The sequence below is a fragment of the Nannobrachium achirus genome (genome assembly GCF_963921795.1).
Source record: "Nannobrachium achirus genome assembly, chromosome: 5".
Classification (NCBI taxonomy): Eukaryota; Metazoa; Chordata; class Actinopteri; order Myctophiformes; family Myctophidae; genus Nannobrachium; species Nannobrachium achirus.
The window spans coordinates 29,478,956-29,498,464 of NC_137814.1; the positions used below are offsets into that span (position 1 = coordinate 29,478,956).

A 19,509-nucleotide genomic window follows, 5' to 3' on the forward strand; every position below is an offset into this window, starting at 1 on the left:
CTAAGATCACGCAAATCGGTACACAGTATGTCTACACTCATGTCATCCACATGGATCTGTCCAAGCCTTACATTAAGACGCATTCTGCCGAGACTTTCGCATTGTGACGTTGGGGCGACGGCAGAAGCGTCTTACCGACTTGTCAGACAGGTCGTGGGCATGGTCGGCAAAACTGCAATTGCGGCTCTACACAAGCACAAATGCGAAATATAGCACACCGCAGAAGTTCTGCAAGATGTATGCGACTTCTGCGGAAGCCTTGTTTAATGTATTAGTCCGTATTTTTGAGCGGTGGTTACACCGTCTCCTATACGTGGCCGTGTGTGTATGTGTGTGTGCGTGTGTGTCTGTATGTAGCCTGCAGGCCTGCAGTACCTTTTATGACCACACATGTTAAGGGAGGGGCGCTGTTGTTCAGGCCAGGCCAGACCAGGCACACACACACACACGCACAAACACACACACACACACACACACACACACACACACAGGGGGGAAGGGGGGGGGGGGGGGTAAACCACCGCTCAGTTCACACGGGTGTGATTTTTAGAATAAAATTAGTTTTTACAAAGTGTACTGCTTTTCCTCGTTTGCTACAATGTTAGCTGCAACAGCGCCCGTTGGTGGCTGGGAAGCATTATTGTGCATTCTTCCGTATACACATACGTCATGTCCTTGTATGAGCGAATGGGGTAATGGATGAACGTCACGTGATAAGTGCAGCCATGTTTAACCAAACCAGTGATGCTCGATTTGGAATCGACACACACTTAGTAAAAACTCATTTTATTTAAAAATACGGACTAATACATTAAACAAGGCTTCCGCAGAAGTCGCATACATCTTGCAGAACTTTTGCGGTGTGCTATATTTTGCATTTGTGCTTGTGTAGAGCCACAATTGCAGTTTTGACGACCATGCCCCCGACCTGTCTGACAAGTCTGTAAGACGCTCCTGCAGCCGTCCCACGTCACAATGCGGAAGTCACTGCAGGGACGTCTTAATGTAAGGCTAGATCTGTCCCATATAGCGCCACCATTAGGCCGATTCTTTCAGACACATTTTTGGACACTGCTCCTACAAATGTTGCCCTAAAATCACGTAAAGCGGTACACAGTATGTCTACAGTCATGTCATCAACATGGATCTGTCCCATTCAGCGCCACCATCAGGCCGATTTTTACATGCAACCTGACAGTTGCTTATCTCCCGATTAGGGAGTCTTATTGGTATTAATGTAAATGTATTATTATTCAGGAGGGGGTTTGGAGCGGAGTGGCAGTATAGTGCGTGTGGACGCCCACCCTGAGTCCCGACAACACAGACCACCGGTGGTTAAACCACCCAGCACGGATGGCAGCGGCTCGTGGCGCTGGAAACCTCCGGATCAGCGCGCGTCTCTCCGCGGGTCAGCCTTTGCCCTCAACGACCTCAACAGACACACAGACAGCCCAGATTCACTGCGGGACGGAGGCGTGGCGGACGGCCGGAGGAGCGTCACGGGCTTTGAGACGGAGAGCGACGGAGGCGGAGGAGACGGGGACGGAGGAGGAGGTGTATACAGCAACCATCCTCATGTGGTGCATCCCCTGCATCCCTTACACCCCAACAACCCCCACCACAACAACATGCTGAACCCCGCCAACTTCAACACTCCTCACCCCAATCCCAACAAGCCCGCCTCGCCCTTTTCCCCGAGCTCGTCCTTCGCCCCTCCGTTCCACCCCCACCCCCAGGCCGTCACCACCATCAGGGTCACCCCGGTGGAGGGGGCGGGCGCCGGCAGCGACGCGGGCTCCGACAGCCAGTCGGCGGCCTCGTCCAGCCGCGAGTCCACCCTGAGGAGGCAGGGCGGCGGCGGCAACGTGGCGCTGTGCACCGACCGCGGGCCCAGCCCCGACCCGCACCACAGCCACAGACTCTATGACAACGGCAACGACAATGTGAACCATTACTATGACAACCCCAACCCCCCAAGCCGTTTCCAAGACAATCCCAATCACCCCAACAGCCGTTTCCAAGACAATACCGTTCACCCCAACAGCCGTTTCCAAGACAATACCGCTCACCCCAACAGGCAGTTCTATGGCCGACCAGGCCCCACCCCTCCCCCTACCCTGCCCCGGCCTATTCTGACTCACACCCCACCGCCGACCCTTGGTTTGGCCTATAAGGAGTGGCATGGTGCTGAATTGAAATAGAATTAATTTAAACAGGCCAGTTGTTTTGAGCCTCTCCTCTCTTCTTAACATTACAAGTAATTTAGCCACATAAACGAGCCCATATCCTTGGGGCTATAGGCAATGTCATCTTTACTTGGCCAACGAGCTGCCAACTGGTTTGGAAGTCAACAATTTAGTCACGTACCCTGGAGCTAGGGCTAATTTGTTTAAGAAAATAGGCGGTGGAGTGACCACAGCCTAATTTAGTGTGCCTCTGCCTCGCATCCTATCTATCTATCTATCTATCTATCTATCTATCTATCTATCTATACGCACGCACGCACACGCACACACACACACACACACACACACACACACACACACACACACACACACACACACACACACACACAAACACACACAGTACGGTACATCATCTTTATCCAGTTACAGTAACTCTCTTTGACTGGTGTGTCAGACATGTGGTCAGCTTTCACAAGCGCAGGAATAGTTCTGTTGAGTATGTACAGTATAATGATATATTCCATTCAATGGACACGTGTACACAAAGCCTTTAACAGTACCTAAACATATGTTTTAATGTGGGTGGCCCCAGTGGGAGTTAATCCTCCAGTCTTAATGGTGTCCGAGCGTAGCTCTGCCTATTGAGCAACAGGGCAATAATCATATCCTTTATGTCAGTGATTCACTGTGTTTGAACTGAGGGTTGGTTATGAATAATAATGGTGGGCATACAGCACATTACTCCTAATGCAACAAGTATTATGAGTGGGGGGGTTGGCTTCATTTTCATTTGCTGTGTCAAAATTGTGTACAGTCAGTGCAAACAATCTCTTCTGTGTGTAATTGTACTGTATACTGATGTGGAGCATGCAAACATATAACATCCAGACCATACTGAAGTGCTTAACATGAGTTTAATCAAGTCTCAGGGCATTGTGGGTTCTTCTTTACATTCATTTTGGTCAGCCAAATTTGTATAGTACTATAAAAAGGCAAATTCTATGTCCTGATACCGGAGAACAAAATTGTCTATTTGAATGTTAGATAAATACAATTTAACAGCACATGCTTTCATATTTGGACAGAGCAGCAGACTTGATTTTACCTTCTTTCTTTGGCCAGAGTCTACATTCCTTTGTTTAAAATCATGTGTCATGAATAAGGCTTCGGTCCTGTTGTATAAGCTAGCAATGGTGATGTGAAGTGTGCTAAAGCTGGACTTTGCAGCAATACCTGAGGACTCTCACAAGGTGTACCACCCAATTAGTATGTTCATGGCAAACCTGCCTAAAGAAAACGTTTTGGCACTGTGAGTGGGAACAGTGTCTGGACAGAACTACAGAAAGCACATACAGAACAGAAGAACAGAATCTCTCCCCCCCCCCCAATTGTTCTGTGTATATATTTATAGGATTATTTTGTGCTGCGGGTATTGCCAGATGTATGGGTATTCAAAGTAAATTATTTGGTTTCTTTAGACATATTTTCTATCTTTTAACATTAATATAAGAATGTTTTAGTTTTAAACCTGTACATGAATACAGTATTGCTGAGTGTTATAAACATGTAAAGTAATGGATTAAGGTTTTGGTTTTAAAAAGAGATGGCATTTACAGAAATGGAATATAAAATATTTGAATTATACAGCGGGTTGTTTCGGCCAAGCTGTCTAATGGTCAAATCGGCGATACAGCTATGCTTTATGAAAAATGTAATTACAGTGTTTTGGTTTACTAACTATTGAGCTAGTTAGTCATGTTTTTAGACTACTTGAACCAATTCTTTTTCACACAGGATTTTATTGGTAATATGTTTCATCGCACCCAACATGGTGATCTTTTCTTTGATTTTCAGACAGTGTAGGCCTAAGCTATCATGATGGCATTAATGCTAATGCCGGGCTGTGAATTTGGCAATCATTGTGCACAGATACAGTAGAACCGCCTGTTTTATAATATATTGCGTACTTTCCACATTAAGATTGTGGCTAGCTAGTCACCCCACTGGTACAAACTGAAGAATCCAGAGTACTAGCAGGCTAGTAAAGCTTCATGGTAAAAGGGTTGCTGGATCAACCTCTTTGATCATTTGAACCTTAAAACTGCCCCTGAGTGAGGCCACCAAAGGGGTCTATGTCCACAAACCTGCTCCAAGGACTAATCTGAACTAAATACTGTGATATCATGTTATAATGGGCAGTTAGCTGCAATCTGTAATTGTGATTGTACATGTCCCTGTAGACATTTATAAATATTCATCCTGGGCATATTGTTAGATAAACAGTCCTTTTAAATGTTGTACAGCGGATTTTGTTTTCTTTCCCCCTCTTTTATTTTCTTTTTTTTACTGATATTGTCATGGAATATGATTTGTTATCATATGCATGCAATTTAAATCTGAGTTGATATATATGAAAGATTTCCAGAGAGGCGTGAACAGATAATACTCGTGGAATAGAAGTACATTTTGTAGGCAGAAAGGAATGTTTTGGTATAAAGATATTTTAGTCAAAATGACTTTATTTAACTTGGAATGGAATACTGGGTGACTGGATGAGGAAAATAAGATTTTTATGAAGGATCTGCAACATATGGTCAACTCTTTGGGCAAACGATAAGTGTAGTGTAGGGTTAGCTGGACTGATACACAGGTATTTGTCGAGCCACTCCCTGCTTGCAGAAATGGCACAAAATAGGCCACTTTGAATAACTGACCTCAAAGAACACACTATAGCACTGGAGTCTGTTCTCACCTTATTAAAACCCTTTAAGACCTGGATCCGTATCACTTTCACCATTATTTTATACTTTGGCTATTCAAAAATAGCGGATATGGCACTCTGTGCCGCACTCTGATCTTGTATATGTATTTTTTCTTTTTCCTTTTTTTAATCGTGAAAATATTAGCAAATATTTGAATATATATTTTTCAAAGCAAATTTTGTAATTCAAATCTCTGCTTCTGGGTCCCAACAACATATTTTGAGAACCACTGATTTAGAAGAAGGTTTTTGAAGACATTTATAGAATCGGGTCAAACTATTCAAAGGCGGCAGATCTACAAGCTCGCAGCGCGGCACTCGGTGCCACACTGTGGGCTTGTATATCTGCTATTTTTTAATCGCTAAAGCATTATATAATGGTTAAAGCGGTTCAAGTCTAACGTGGCACAGCTGTGTTCCAGGTCTAAATGGCTTTTAAAGCATTGTAGTAAATCAAGTGATCCAGTTGGTTTCAGTTGTGGCCCATAGAACAGTTTTTGTTGATATATTTATTGTATACTATTGATTTGTCTGGTTAGACATTACAATGTCAGTGCAATATGGTGTAAAATGTTGTGTGCAATATAATTTAGATGGAAGACATCTTAATTGTCACTGTGGCCCATGTATTGGGATCGTGAGCAAAGGCTGGTCATTTTACCTACATTTGGTCTTTTGAAAGCCTACATGGTACAATCATCAGTGTTATTCTAACTGAGAATGTGAACCATTGCATAAATGCTTTGTGATCAGTAGCTCCACATTAACTATGGTTCAGATCCATCGGTCTGCAGTCCAACTACAGTGTGTGTGTGTGTGTGTGTGTGTGTGTGTGTGTGTGTGTGTGTGTGTGTGTGTGTGTGTGTGTGTGTGTGTGTGTGTGTGTGTGTGTGTGTGTGTGTGTGTGTGTGTGAGTGAGTGAGTGAGTGAGTGAGTGAGTGAGTGAGTGAGTGAGTGTGTGTGTATATCTGTTATTTGTTTGTCATTTCCGTTCGCAAAAATATATTGTAAGATATCTTTAAAATATATTTTTGAATTTCCATTTCTGCTAAGCAGCAAGCTAGTTAGGCTTTGACTAACCTATTGCACGACTGTGTGAGGAGGGGGGGGGGGGGGTCTATGAGCTTGTAGATATGCTATTTTCAATCATATTCTTATTTCTTTTTAATGTTCACCATGCCCAAAGTATATAGGGATGCCAGGTTGAAAGTGATTTAATGCATATTTAAAGCACCCTTTAGCTCACTGTCCCAACATATGCCTTTGGCTTTATATTACTGGAAAATGTTTTGGTATTGATTAATTACATGTCGGTATTATGGACAGATATTATGATATTTAGATATTTTTAAGATGGCAGGGCCATAGCAGTCTGTAATCATTTCTTGTACCCTGTTATGTGCAGTGATGATGTTTTATTATCAAGTGGAACAACTTTGCAGGCCTAACAATAGATAGTAAAGGTAAATTGTGTGATAGCCACATCCATTCACATCTATAATGCAATCTTTTGGACTTCTGATTTAGTTGTACAGACTCATCTCACTGAATGTTTTCTACAAAATGCCAGATTAAAAGCTACCAGTTAATCAGTGTGCATTGTGACCAGTGCCACCCAACCTGTGGCTGTTTATATGAAAACCTTTCGATTTGGACCAGTAGGTTGGTACACGTATAACCTAATTAATCTGGGCTAGCCTCCATAGAAAGTGTACTTCTGTTGGTATATAGGGCTGCTATTTGTTCTGCTATTGGCTACCTACAGTAGCCTCCATACTACCTATTGTTACACTGTTGATGGCATACTGGGTACAGCTCGTATGGTTGTAGGGTTACCCAGGTTAACATTTATATTACTATAGAATGAATGTGAATGAGTCAGAGATAGCCTATTTAATTATGTCATATTTTCTATCTAATGTTATTTTTCTTTCTTTTGTTTTTCTTTCATCAAAACTATTGATATTGATAGGCCTATATATATATATATATATATACATATATTTTGATGACTGTACGTGAAAAAGAATGTTTTCTATCTGCTTGTCAATTGTGTCGCTAGTTGCAAAGGCAACCATCTGTGCTTATATCAGTGCATGTGGTCATTTGCCCTTCAGTCAAAAACATAATAGAAAATCCTTTAGGAATGTTCAATTTTCTATCTGTTGCATTTTTTCACACACACACACACACACACACACACACACACACACACACACACACACACACACACACACACACACACACACACACACACACACACACACACACACGGTTTCTCCTTATGGATTCTCATTGGTACATTTTGACTAAGGTTGTTTTTCTATCAGATTTATAATCAGTGGACGACATGGCACTATTAGTTGTTTATAATGATTGATGACAGTACCCTGTTTATATTGCTGTACATAGACATTTGTATCTTTAGACTCACCAGTGTGTGAATCAATAACTCATGATTTTGATTGTTAGCTATGTGGCCAATGCTAATCCATATCACAGACTGAAAGGCGTATGCCATGTGGAAAGACTTTGAATGCAAATATTCTTTGCTCGTCTTAACAACGCAAACGGATAAACCAACCTCCAACAAGAAAGGGTAAAACACTCATAGTTTAATTTATAAGATAATGCAGTTGATGTATTGATATGAAATTGAACCCTTTTTTTGCAATGAGTAAATTTTTATATACTGTCATCTAAAAAAAACTTGGCACTAACTGTTTGTTTTGAAATATTATTTGAAATATTATTTTGACATTATTTATCAAGTGTTCAGTATGACCCTGGAATCCATGAAACTAATTCAAATACCATTGTAAACTTTTGAAAATGTAAGACTTGACATTCTGAAAATACAGAGGTTTTTCTTAATTCATGAAATGCAGACTCTTTCAATTGATGATCCTACACTGTAGGACCTACAGTGAAGGTTTGGAGCTCTATTTACTGATCATGCATTTAGGGGCAGATATCGCTGTGATATTGCTGTGTTTGAAATGGGGACTTTAATGGCAATGGACCCATTGCTGTGGCAAAACATCAAGTTTACTGTGTTCAAGCTGAATGTCCTCATACAGAGGATGGCACTCAGGAGGGCTATTAAACTTTTGTTAAACCTGTGCCACAGCTAACACCAATAATGGATTATCCCCATGCAGAACCTACAGTATGACTTTTGAACTGTAGTACAACCTTTTTTGAATCCACTATTTTGAACATTATCTAGATCCTAACCTACCTATCCTAAAGCAAGTAGTTGTCAGATACCACTGCACTGGATATTAAGCTATATAAATAAATTAGAATTGACCAAATGGAAGTGTCGGACCTTGAAAACCTCATCTTGTAGAAGAAAGACAGTGCTGTACTGTGTAGTTGGAGCTAAAGCAAAACGAGGGGCAACATAAACAGCCGACACATACACACATACTGTATCAGCATGTCGGTTGCGTTATGTCTCAGTGAAACCTTCATACAGACGCTTCATGACTGCTAAAAATATTGCACACTACGGCTCTAAGTTACTCAAAGTTACTATGTCAGCACCGGAGGACTCACTTAAAGGAAACAACTAAAGGATGGGGCTGTGTTCAACTGGAACCTATTGAGCGTACGACTTATTGGCCAGGGAAGCAGAGGGAAAGCATACTAAAAAGGGGAAGGAAGGCTGTAAGGAAGGGAAGGGGAGGAAGATCAGAGTGGACAAAATGAGGAGGGGAGGAGGCTAAGGCGTGAGAGGGAAAAGGGTCTGGAAGGGCGAGAGAAAGAGTCAAGGGAGAGCTCTGATCAGCAGGAGGCCTTAAGTAGGTCAGAGAGGCAATGACCCGACTGCAGAGAATTAAGGGAATAAATTGAAGGAGAGGAGAGGTGGCGGCGGCGGCGTCCGGGGCGCTGAAGAACCTGCGATGAGGAGGGACAATTACGATTTGAATGAGGCTGTCGACTGATGACAGGCAGGCAGAGCAGGCTGACAATGGTGCTGCTGGTAAATGGATGACACCCCTGAGTGTGTTCTCCTTCTCTCATCCATCCATCCATCCATCCTCTCTCCCCCTCCACATTTTGAGCAGAACATTGAGAAGTATCTCTCCATTCCCTCTCAAATACACACACATATATACTGTACATGTGCGCGTACACACGCAGGAGCCACACACAGTCACAGCGTGGTGTCCTATTTAACTGTCACTGCCAGCAGTGTGTGTGTGTGTGTGTGTGTGTGTGTGTGTGTGTGTGTGTGTGTGTGTGTGTGCGCGCGTGTGTGCGTGTGCGTATCTGAAGGGCGCTGCAAGTTTGCAATCTCAGTCAAGTTGCCATGGCAACAATGGAGGTGAAAGAGGAAGAGAGAAAACAAGAGGATGGACACACACACACACACACACACACACACACACACACACACACACACACACACACACACACACACACACACACAGTCAGTTGTGCTTCCTCACGTCTTCGAGGAAACCTATACCTGGTCTGTTTGTCTGTGTATTGCAAGTGCCAGAGGCTATGTATGACAAATGCACGTGCGCGCATGCACGCGCGCGCGCACACACACACACACACACACACACACACACACACACACACACACACACACACACACACACACACACACACACACACACACACACACACACACACACACTCACACACACACACACACTCACACACACTGCGGAGAGAGCCTTGAATCGGCTGGGTAGAAATTCACCATGGCAACTGTGCCACAGAGGAGCACAGCGTTAGCTGAACAACACTATCCAGCAACACCCACACACAGCAAACAGAAGAGGAGCATTTCTAGTACTAGTCATCCAGTCAGGACAGCTAAAGCAACCTGCTTAATCATTCATCTCCCCATGTTCAAGTGAGGAGTCCTGGTGGTTGTATTGTGTGTGTGTGTGTGTGTGTGTGTGTGTGTGTGTGTGTGTGTGTGTGTGTGTGTGTGTGTGTGCGTGTGCGTGCAGTGTGGTGGATTTTAGTCTTGTTTACAATCCCTTTATTATTCGTCCTTTGTAGCTGTTTCACTCTTTCCTACTGTATCTGTGTATAAAGTTGCAATTAAAAAATATATTCTATATAAAATGATTGATCTTCTTTTTTTTTATGTATTCTTACAATGTATGCACGGGACCAAATCTGAAATGAACGGCCTGTGTGATATTAGATTACCTACTGTATACTTTTAAACCACATCCACCGGGTTGCCGCACCCAATAACAATGGTTCTGCTTAAAACATGGCGAAAACGCAAGCCGGTTCGAGGCCGGTTCTGGGAAAGCACCAAGGTTCCAAGAGTCTAGAACGGAACCACTAGAAAGTTATTTTGATGTAAAAGGGGCATAGTGTTTTTACCAGATTCAAAGACCTGGGACACTAGGGGCGCCCGCTGGAATGGTGGTCAAGGCGCATACCACATACTATGCTATGATGCCTGCTGGCGTTGCCGGTTCAATTCCCGTTCCGGACGACCTTTGCCACATGTTTGCCCCTTCTCTCCCCATTTCCTGTCAGTCTACTATCCTATCAAATAAAGGCATAAAAAGCCCAAAAACAAAGAAAGAAAAAAGACCTGGGACACTATATTGTATTTAAAATCAACAACTTGTCAAAAATGGTTAGTCACACAAGTAGGCCTACACAATAACTAAATGTCAAATAATTAGTCCCACAGCTAGGTATACCCTAATGCTAAAATGCAACAATCGGCTTATGGGCTCCCTGGGGTAACTGGACAACAGGAGCGTCTGCCCAATAGACCTCATTCATGGACAGTCATTTGGGATCAATATAAGTAGGAAAATGAGCCTAGAATGTTATTTAGTGCAGAGTTGTACTTTAACAGCACAGAAACATCTATCTGAACTTAAGACATTAAATGGCTAAGATATCATTATTCTCTTGTTAAATTACTAGCAACATAATTAACTAGAAAGTTCAGCTCCACAATGCGTACTGTAGACCTATATCTCCGCCAGGCCAGGTGGCCTACCCAGGGCTGTGGGTCATGGGTTGCAGGCAGCAGAGCAGTCACGACCCAAGGAAGCTGAGGTGGTGAAAAGCCTTTCTGTGACATATGGTTCAACTTTTTGAAATTTGTTGTGAAAGTGGTTTTATCCTTTAAACACATATCCCTTTGTCTCCTTCAGTTACCTCCTTTTTCTTCTTTACCCGATCTCCACATGTCCAATCTGATTGTTTCTAGCATTTGTTATTCAGCCATGTGCCTGTAGGGAACTACAGCTTACTTTTGACACCAGCTTCACACACATTTCTTGGTGGGAAGTGGTTCAGGAGGTAAAGTAGCCGCTCGGGAATCCGAAGGTCCCAATTCAATATCCATCTCACTTAACCCCTAACTGCTCCTGATAAGCTGATTGGTGGTTTCCTCTGTTGCGAATGAGTGTGTGAATGTAATGCAAATTTTAAAGCACTTTGGATACAGGTGCTACATAAATGTAGTATAACATTTCTTTCAGAGTAACCACTTTCAACTTGACGTGTTGTGAGCGGGAAAATCCCAGTTGTCCTACGCCCAGTTGTCCAACGTCCCAGTTGTCCTACTGTATGTAGCCTGGCAGTTCGAAATTGGGCGAAATGTGTGTGCGCGTCCAACGTCCGACTGTAATTATTGTCCACGACATTGCAAGCGGCGCGAAGGCCAGCGGACCTTGGCCAGGGCCGGCCGCGCGAGTTACGAAGCCGTGGTGAATGCAATCGTTATATATAGCGCACGATAAACGCATGAATGAGATGAAGATCGCTTGCTTTACAGTCTGTTCGCGGACTAGCCCATACAGCCAGGCTACAGTAGGACAACTGGGACACAGACTAGGACAACTGGGACGTTGGACAACTGGGCGTAGGACAAGTGGGACTAGCCCGTTGTGAGCTTGTAGATCCTCTATTTTCACTATTCATCGTATGATGAAGTGTAAAGGGCTTAAAGGACAACTTTGTTTTTTGAGCGGTGGTCACAACGCTCCTATACGTGGCCGTGTGTGTGGGTCTGTCTGTCTGTTTGTCTGTTTGTCTGTCTGTCTGTCTGTCTGTCTCCGGGTATGTAGCCTGCAGTAACCTTTTCTGACCACACATGTTAAGGGAGGGGCGCTGTTGTTCAGGATAGGCCAGGCATAGGCCAGGCACACTCACACACAAACACACACAGGGGGCACACACACACACACACACACACACACACACACACACACACACACACACAGGGGGCACACACACACACACACACACACACACACACACACACACACACACACACACACACCACCGCTCAGTTCACATGAGTGTGATTTTTACAACATGGGTTCATATCTTAGATTGTAATTCAAGAATTTAAAAGATGAATATTAAAATGTTTGTATTTACTTCTTTCTATTGTTTCAGAGATTATAATTATTTTTATTTCAGTGGCTGGGGGCATGCGTAGACCTACAAGTGGCTAAATATGTATTTTTTACACAGAATAAGCACATTCCCAAGATATGGTTAGATGTGATTTATGTGGGGCTAGTAGTGTTACTAGCAATAAAGAAATTGCTGGCTTATTGTGTCTAAAAAGACACAGACAAAGATATTTAGCCACTTGTACGCATGCCCCATGCGTATGCATGCCCCCACGTTTTAGCATGCTAAATGTGATAAACCGATAGAACGAAGTAGGGTGGACTCAGGTAATGTGGGCCATCAGGTAATGTGAGCCAGCCATAGTTTCAGGCTCCTAGCAACTGTGCCTTTAAATCTTTGCAGCCAATGGCTGCACATGTTCTTGCCACAGCTGTGCTTGACACCAACAAGTGATTTGATTGGTCCATAGTCGTTTTGATGGGAGGAGCTAAGCCACACAACAAGACCTGCTGGAAGAATTTGCAAGGTGGGTGCAGAGACACAAAGTTTTAACTTGAGATTGCTAAGGATACTACATCAATGAAAACAAATGCACATTTATAAAAACTGGTGCAAAATGTGTGTTAAGATGTCCTTTACCAGGCATGATGTTGATATTTTGCTTAATGAAATCATTTTTCATAAATAATGACGTTTTTGTAAGTGGCTCACATTACCATAGTCAATTGTGGTGAAAGCTTAGCTGGGCCAGCTTAGGTGGGCCACCTTCATTAGCATTATGTTTTGTGTTAGCTTAGGTGGGCCACCTTCAGAAATGAGCCCTGGGGGTCCCTGGGGGTCCCTGGAGGTGGTCCCCGGGCGGCAGTGCTCGGAGGCCCGCCAGGGACCTCTGGTGGTGGTCCCTGGTGGTCCCTGGTGGTCCCTGGCCGTCCCCAGGCCCTGTTTTGGGGGCCTGGAGCCGGCCCTGGGGGTCCCTGGAGGTGGTCCCCGGGCGGCAGTGCTCGGAGGCCCGCCAGGGACCTCCGGTGGTGGTCCCTGGTGGTGCCTGGTGGTCCCTGGCCGTCCCCAGGCCCTGTTTTGGGGGCCTGGAGCCGGCCCTGGGGGTCCCTGGGGGTCCCTGGAGGTGGTCCCCGGGCGGCAGTGCTCGGAGGCCCGCCAGGGACCTCCGGTGGTGGTCCCTGGTGGTCCCTGGCCGTCCCCAGGCCCTGTTTTGGGGGCCTGGAGCCGGCCCTGGGGGTCCCTGGGGGTCCCTGGAGGTGGTCCTCGGGCGGCAGTGCTCGGAGGCCCGCCAGGGACCTCCGGTGGTGGTCCCTGGTGGTGCCTGGTGGTCCCTGGCCGTCCCCAGGCCCTGTTTTGGGGGCCTGGAGCCGGCCCTGGGGGTCCCTGGGGGTCCCTGGAGGTGGTCCCCGGGCGGCAGTGCTCGGAGGCCCGCCAGGGACCTCTGGTGGTGGTCCCTGGTGGTGCCTGGTGGTCCCTGGCCGTCCCCAGGCCCTGTTTTGGGGGCCTGGAGCCGGCCCTGGGGGTCCCTGGGGGTCCCTGGAGGTGGTCCCCGGGCGGCAGTGCTCGGAGGCCCGCCAGGGACCTCCGGTGGTGGTCCCTGGTGGTCCCTGGTGGTCCCTGGCCGTCCCCAGGCCCTGTTTTGGGGGCCTGGAGCCGGCCCTGGGGGTCCCTGGGGGTCCCTGGAGGTGGTCCTCGGGCGGCAGTGCTCGGAGGCCCGCCAGGGACCTCTGGTGGTGGTCCCTGGTGGTGCCTGGTGGACCCTGGCCGTCCCCAGGCCCTGTTTTGGGGGCCTGGAGCCGGCCCTGGGGGTCCCTGGGGGTCCCCGGAGGTGGTCCCCGGGCGGCAGTGCTCGGAGGCCGGGCAGGGACCTCCGGGGACCCCCGCTGGTGGTCCCTGGTGGTCCCTGGCCGGCCAGAGTGGTGCAAAGGCCCGCTTTTGGGGGCCTGGCGCCGGCCCTGGGGGTCCCTGGGGGTCCCCGGAGCTCCCCAGGCCCGGTTTTTGGGGCCTGGCGCCGGCCCTGGGGGTCCGCGGGGGTCCGCGATGGCACCATCGTGTGCGGGGCGGCGAGCCGGTTCCAACGGTACCATTATTGAAATTAAATTCAATGAATGAAATTAAATTGACCTCCAAATCTTGTTTGACTGTTTTGCTTTGATTTGCTTTGGCTCATTATAGCAGATGAGTGGCTCACATTACCTTATTAGGGTTAGGGTAAGATGGGCCACTGACAAAAATATGATTTAATATAAAAATACACTAGATATGCAAAATATAAGCATTGTTTCTGGTTAAGGCCGTCTACATATATATTATATATATTTTTTATCGATGTGCATTTGTTTTTTATTCACTTGTCAAACTTATAACTGACAAATTAGATATGTTTGGACAATGCAATTCTCCTCTGCAGGCTAGTTTTGAGACATTGCTCTTCCCACCAAAACAACCAAAGCACTCAAATTTTGATTGTTTTGTGTCAAGTACAGTTGTGGCAAGAAACATGTGCAGTCATTGGCTGTTAAATTTTAAAGAGCTAGGAATTAATGGGGTCAACCCTAAAGTGGCCCATTTTAGCTGATCAGGTGGCCTAAAAAACCTGAAAAGTGTTAATCTTGAAAATGTGTGACATTTTAAGCTTAAACATTTTTTTAAAAATAACCATCTAATTTTCCTACATACATTTAACACAAATATATTAAGGACAGTCTATATTAACTATAAAAAATACATTCAGCGTTCTGCACTGCTTTTTCTTAGTTTCCCAGGCGATTTACCAAAAAGTGGCCCACATTACCTGAGTCCACCCTAAATGAAAACATTTTAACACTCACCTTTTCTTTTCTCTAATTACAATCTAAAATATGAACCCTTGTTGTAAAAAACCAAAGTGTTAATGGTACATCAGTAACAATAAACATAAAAGCTACAAGACCTGTACTCATGGAATACACTTATTGGTCCATTTTACACGTTCAGAGTAAAATGAACAGTCATGATTTTGCTGAGTGTATACTTAAAATACACATATGTGGGGTATCAACAACACCAGACGGCATGCAGGGACGTGCAGAGAATGTTAGAGGCAGGGGTTGAAATCTCTAAAAGGGACTTTTGGTGAAAATATAGAAAATAGCAGACCTCCAAGCTCACAACGCGTCGCAGCGCAACGCGTCGGCTATTTTCGGTGTGTCGCTATTTTCGCTGCGTCAGCTATTTTCGCTGCGTCCGCTATTTTCGGTGTGTCGGCTATTTTCGGTGCTTGATACCACACTGAACTAAGCATATAAGTCAATACAATGTGGCGTAACAGCATGGATTTATACACAGAGAGGGCAATTATTTCAACATAAGATGCTGCATTAGGGTGACCATATTTTCAGCCACTCAAACCGGGACGCGAACCACTGTTGCCTAAAACCGGGACCCTAAAAGCAATGTGCACGTTACCGCGCACGTGCATGCCCATTCTCTAACGTTCGTGCACGCGCACACACGCACCGCAGGGTTGCAAACAGGCAGTGAGTGATTGACAAAAAGCCTCAGCGTTGAATTCAGACATGCAATGAATTTATTCATGTTTTCTGATTGGTTAGGTGAGCATGTTTACATGAAAAGAACATGATAAATGTCTCTGCAACCACTGAAAACTGCTACTATTATTTTAATTCTGGCGAAAACCGGGACAATTTTGCAGTGAATGTTGAAAACTGGGACATATTAGTGTTTTAGAGATATTTGTCGGGACACTGGGACACGCAGCTTGAAAACGGGACTGTCCCGGGTAAACTGGGACGTCTGGTCACCCTATGCTGCATTCAAGTTCAGGAGAGTTTGGACAAGGCATTTCTCTTGAATGCTAGCTGCCTTCAGGTAAGGCATGGAAAGAGGGCATTTGCATTTCTTTCAACATAGTAAAAACTGCATTCATGGTCTGGAGATGGCTCTTTTTAGAGACGGATAAAAGGGCAGGGGCTCAAGCCCCCTTTGATGTCTATGTGTGCACGTGCCTTCCAGACGGTGTGTCACAAGGTCAACAGAACCCCCCGTCCTGAATACGAGCCTGTTGACGTCAACATCATCTGTCTTCTGGCGCTGCCTGTCACCTTCACGGCAGTACATCTGGCCACTGTGTTTGGCAGGCCTCAACCATCAGTAGGTCTACTATAATATTCTGGTTCCCCTAACACCGGGTCGGGACCCATTTGTGGGTCGCAGAAACATTTTCAAAAAACATTCCCCAAAAAAGCTAAGATTTTCATGAATCAAGTAATTTCATAAATAAATAAAAGAAGAATCTAATAAATTCCATAATTAGAAAACAAATGTTTAATAATCTGTGAAAATAGCCAATCTACAAGCTCACAATGCATGCAAAGTGACCCATTGTGAGCTTGTAGATCTGCTATTTTCACTAGTTTGAGTCCCAAGCAAATAACAAATAAATATGTTATGCTTAAATGGTTAAAATTGCTGGTAGCAATAGCATTTTTGTTCCTAGTATAAAGAACCATTCTAGACCTCATCTTATTTCATTACAAAAGGTGAAAGCTCTGAACTGAGGGACTTCTTGTTGTGTAGAAATGCCTCAGTAACAACAAAAAAAGTTGATACACAGTGGTGAGCTTTGGCCTTGACTGTGCTAAGGCAGGTGGTACTTTGTTGAAGACAGGTGCCGTGATTCCCCTCCCCCTCCCCCATTAAAGGAGGTGTTTGGCTAGCAACATTTTGAAGGTGCAAGACTTCCAGCTATATACCCTGTATCCCTAAACATCTTTGCAATTTTTTACTATTTTGAAAAACATTTTAAAATACTTCAAATGGACACGTTGTGAGCTTGTAGATCAACAATTTAAAATATTTAAAAATGTTTTTCAAAATAGTCAAATATGGCAAGAGAGTTTATAGGGTTAAGGACAAAATCAGGGCCCATCCTGCCCAACTGAATGTTGGTAATGAATGGCAATCCCTGACAACAGTGCCAGAAATGGGCCTGTGAGTACTCATTCATGGGAGAGCACTTTGCATCAGGGTTTGACCCAATTGAGAAGAACATAACTGGGTAGAGATGGAGAAACCTTCTACACCCTGGCAATGGGACATCAAGGCCTCTCGGCCCTGGAGAAACATCCTGAATGTTTGTTAGGTGACTGGGAAGGTCTACTAATAGGATTTAAACCCAAGAAAGCACAAAGGCTTGTTTATACTGGGGCAATCTGGGAACCCAACGTCAAAGAACGGGGAAAAGCGCAGCACTTCATCTGTTCTTGAGAGATTAACATTGGGGTCATTTCGTATTCAATTCAAAGAGAAGAGGGGGCTGTATCTTTCTGGCTGTTAACTGGCTAAAGGACTCCCAACATGCCTTGGGATGCACCCATTCATTCCAAAGTTTTGACTTCTGTTCATCATAATGGGTAGCTAGGGAGCTTTAAAGTTGTTTTGTTTTAAGTGTATCAGTAATGTTTTTAGACTTTTATTTGAACGTTTTATGTGTAGGCCTACTTGTCCTTGTTAAACCAATTCTACACAAACTAAGTCAAGTTTTCTTGTTTCTAAGCATGTAGCGCCATCTAGTGGTCGGGTTGCTAAATACTATGTTAACTGCCACATGTCTTGTTTTGGACTTTCTGGATTTTATAACTTATTTTTCTTTCTGGATCTTAGTTCTCTGGATGATTTGCAGCATGAGGTCAAGGGAGCATGTTAAGATTTGCTCCATATCTTTATCCTCAAGTCTAAGTCCAACCCCAAAAATGGGTTAAGTCCCAATTCAAACCATGAAACTCTGTTAAGGTGAATCCCACAGCGATTCTCTTAGCTCTCCAGTATTCCAAGTTAAAAATATATTAGAGGATCTGTTTTTGGCAGCCTCTATCGCTGAGAAAAGCAGTTGACGACATAGTACATAGCAGATTGACTGGAAATTGCAAACAAAGATTGAGTAGCCATAAGTGGGCCTATGTTTGCTGTTTGTTAATCTGTTTAATTTTAACTTTAAGGGTTAGGGACCCCAGTTGCTTAGTACCAAGTAATTGTGTTTATGTAAAATGATGTAAAGACTGAATGAAAGAGCACAGAATATTAGGGAAGCTGAGGGAAAGAAAGGAGCGAGAGCAGAGAAACAGGAGTGAGTAGAGAGACAGAGGTTTATTTAAAGACAGATACAGAGCAGAGGTCTTAACACATGAACCATCAAACTTAGACTTGTCGGTAGAAAAGGTTTTAATTTGTGCCATTTTTCCCTTCACATTGGACTCATAATAGAGACTGAAAACAGGTAGAAAATATACAACAAGAGAAACAAAATGTGTATTCTCTAGGAACCAGAGGAGCATCCAAAAAGCTTTTTTTGGAGATGAACAGGAGGATTAGAGTGAAGAGGCACCCCTCATTGAAAACCAAAAGAATCTGTTTATGAAGTTCAAACACTGTTAACATAGGAAGACAAACTGTTTATCCGCAACGATCATACTACAGACTAAAGGCACATGTACGTTGGTCCCAACAGGTCACATTTCAAAGCCAATCAGACACCAAGACCATAATCACATGTTCAAACCTTGTCCAATAGGATGACACTAGCATGCATATGTATATGAGAGAGATGGGCTTGCTATACAGCAGGAATATATCAAATACATTATTCTACCACAATCCCTCCTCAGTAGGGACTCGGGTCACGTGTCTCAAAGTATTCACAAATTATTTAGAATTGATAACTTTAATATAACTGCTCCTCTACGAAGTGACAAATATCAACAGGTGGAGTCAATGAGAAGTAGTAGAATGTGCCTTGGCCTTCCTGGGTAGAGTCAAGGTATATTTATCTTGGGTAGAGTCCGGTTTGGCAAGACAAAAAGCTGATTCATACTTGGTTACTCGACACTTTTCGTTAGACAAAAATGACGTATTTGTTAGGGCTGACCAAATTACTTTGATGCATCAAAGCTTTGTACGATGCCATGGGATTCAAACGTGAAAATAAACACAACATTTGTGTTATTTTTCTGTTTTGCACAATCCTGCTACTCTGCTACAAAACGGCCTGGTTCAAGTAGCATGGAATGCTGTGATAGGTGCTGCCAACGATGTGGACAGAAGGGATGATGGAGGAGGGAGCTTCCCAACCCTGGAGACTTCAGCCCTCAGAGAGGGAGCTCAAGAAGCATGCAGACATTTGGATGTTTCATG

General features: G+C 44.5%; 1 protein-coding gene across 1 annotated transcript in view; it reads left to right on the top strand.

The window, feature by feature from the left end:
- The window catches only part of plppr4a (phospholipid phosphatase related 4a), a gene marked incomplete at both ends in the record, with an annotated part of 41,601 nt that extends 39,400 nt beyond the window's left edge, over nucleotides 1-2,201 (top strand). Inside the window, one exon of the mRNA XM_080725702.1 lies at nucleotides 1,258-2,201. Coding sequence (XP_080581828.1) covers nucleotides 1,258-2,201 — 944 coding nt within the window. The remainder of the gene's footprint in view (nucleotides 1-1,257) is intronic.
- Between the last annotated feature and the right edge of the window lie 17,308 nt (nucleotides 2,202-19,509).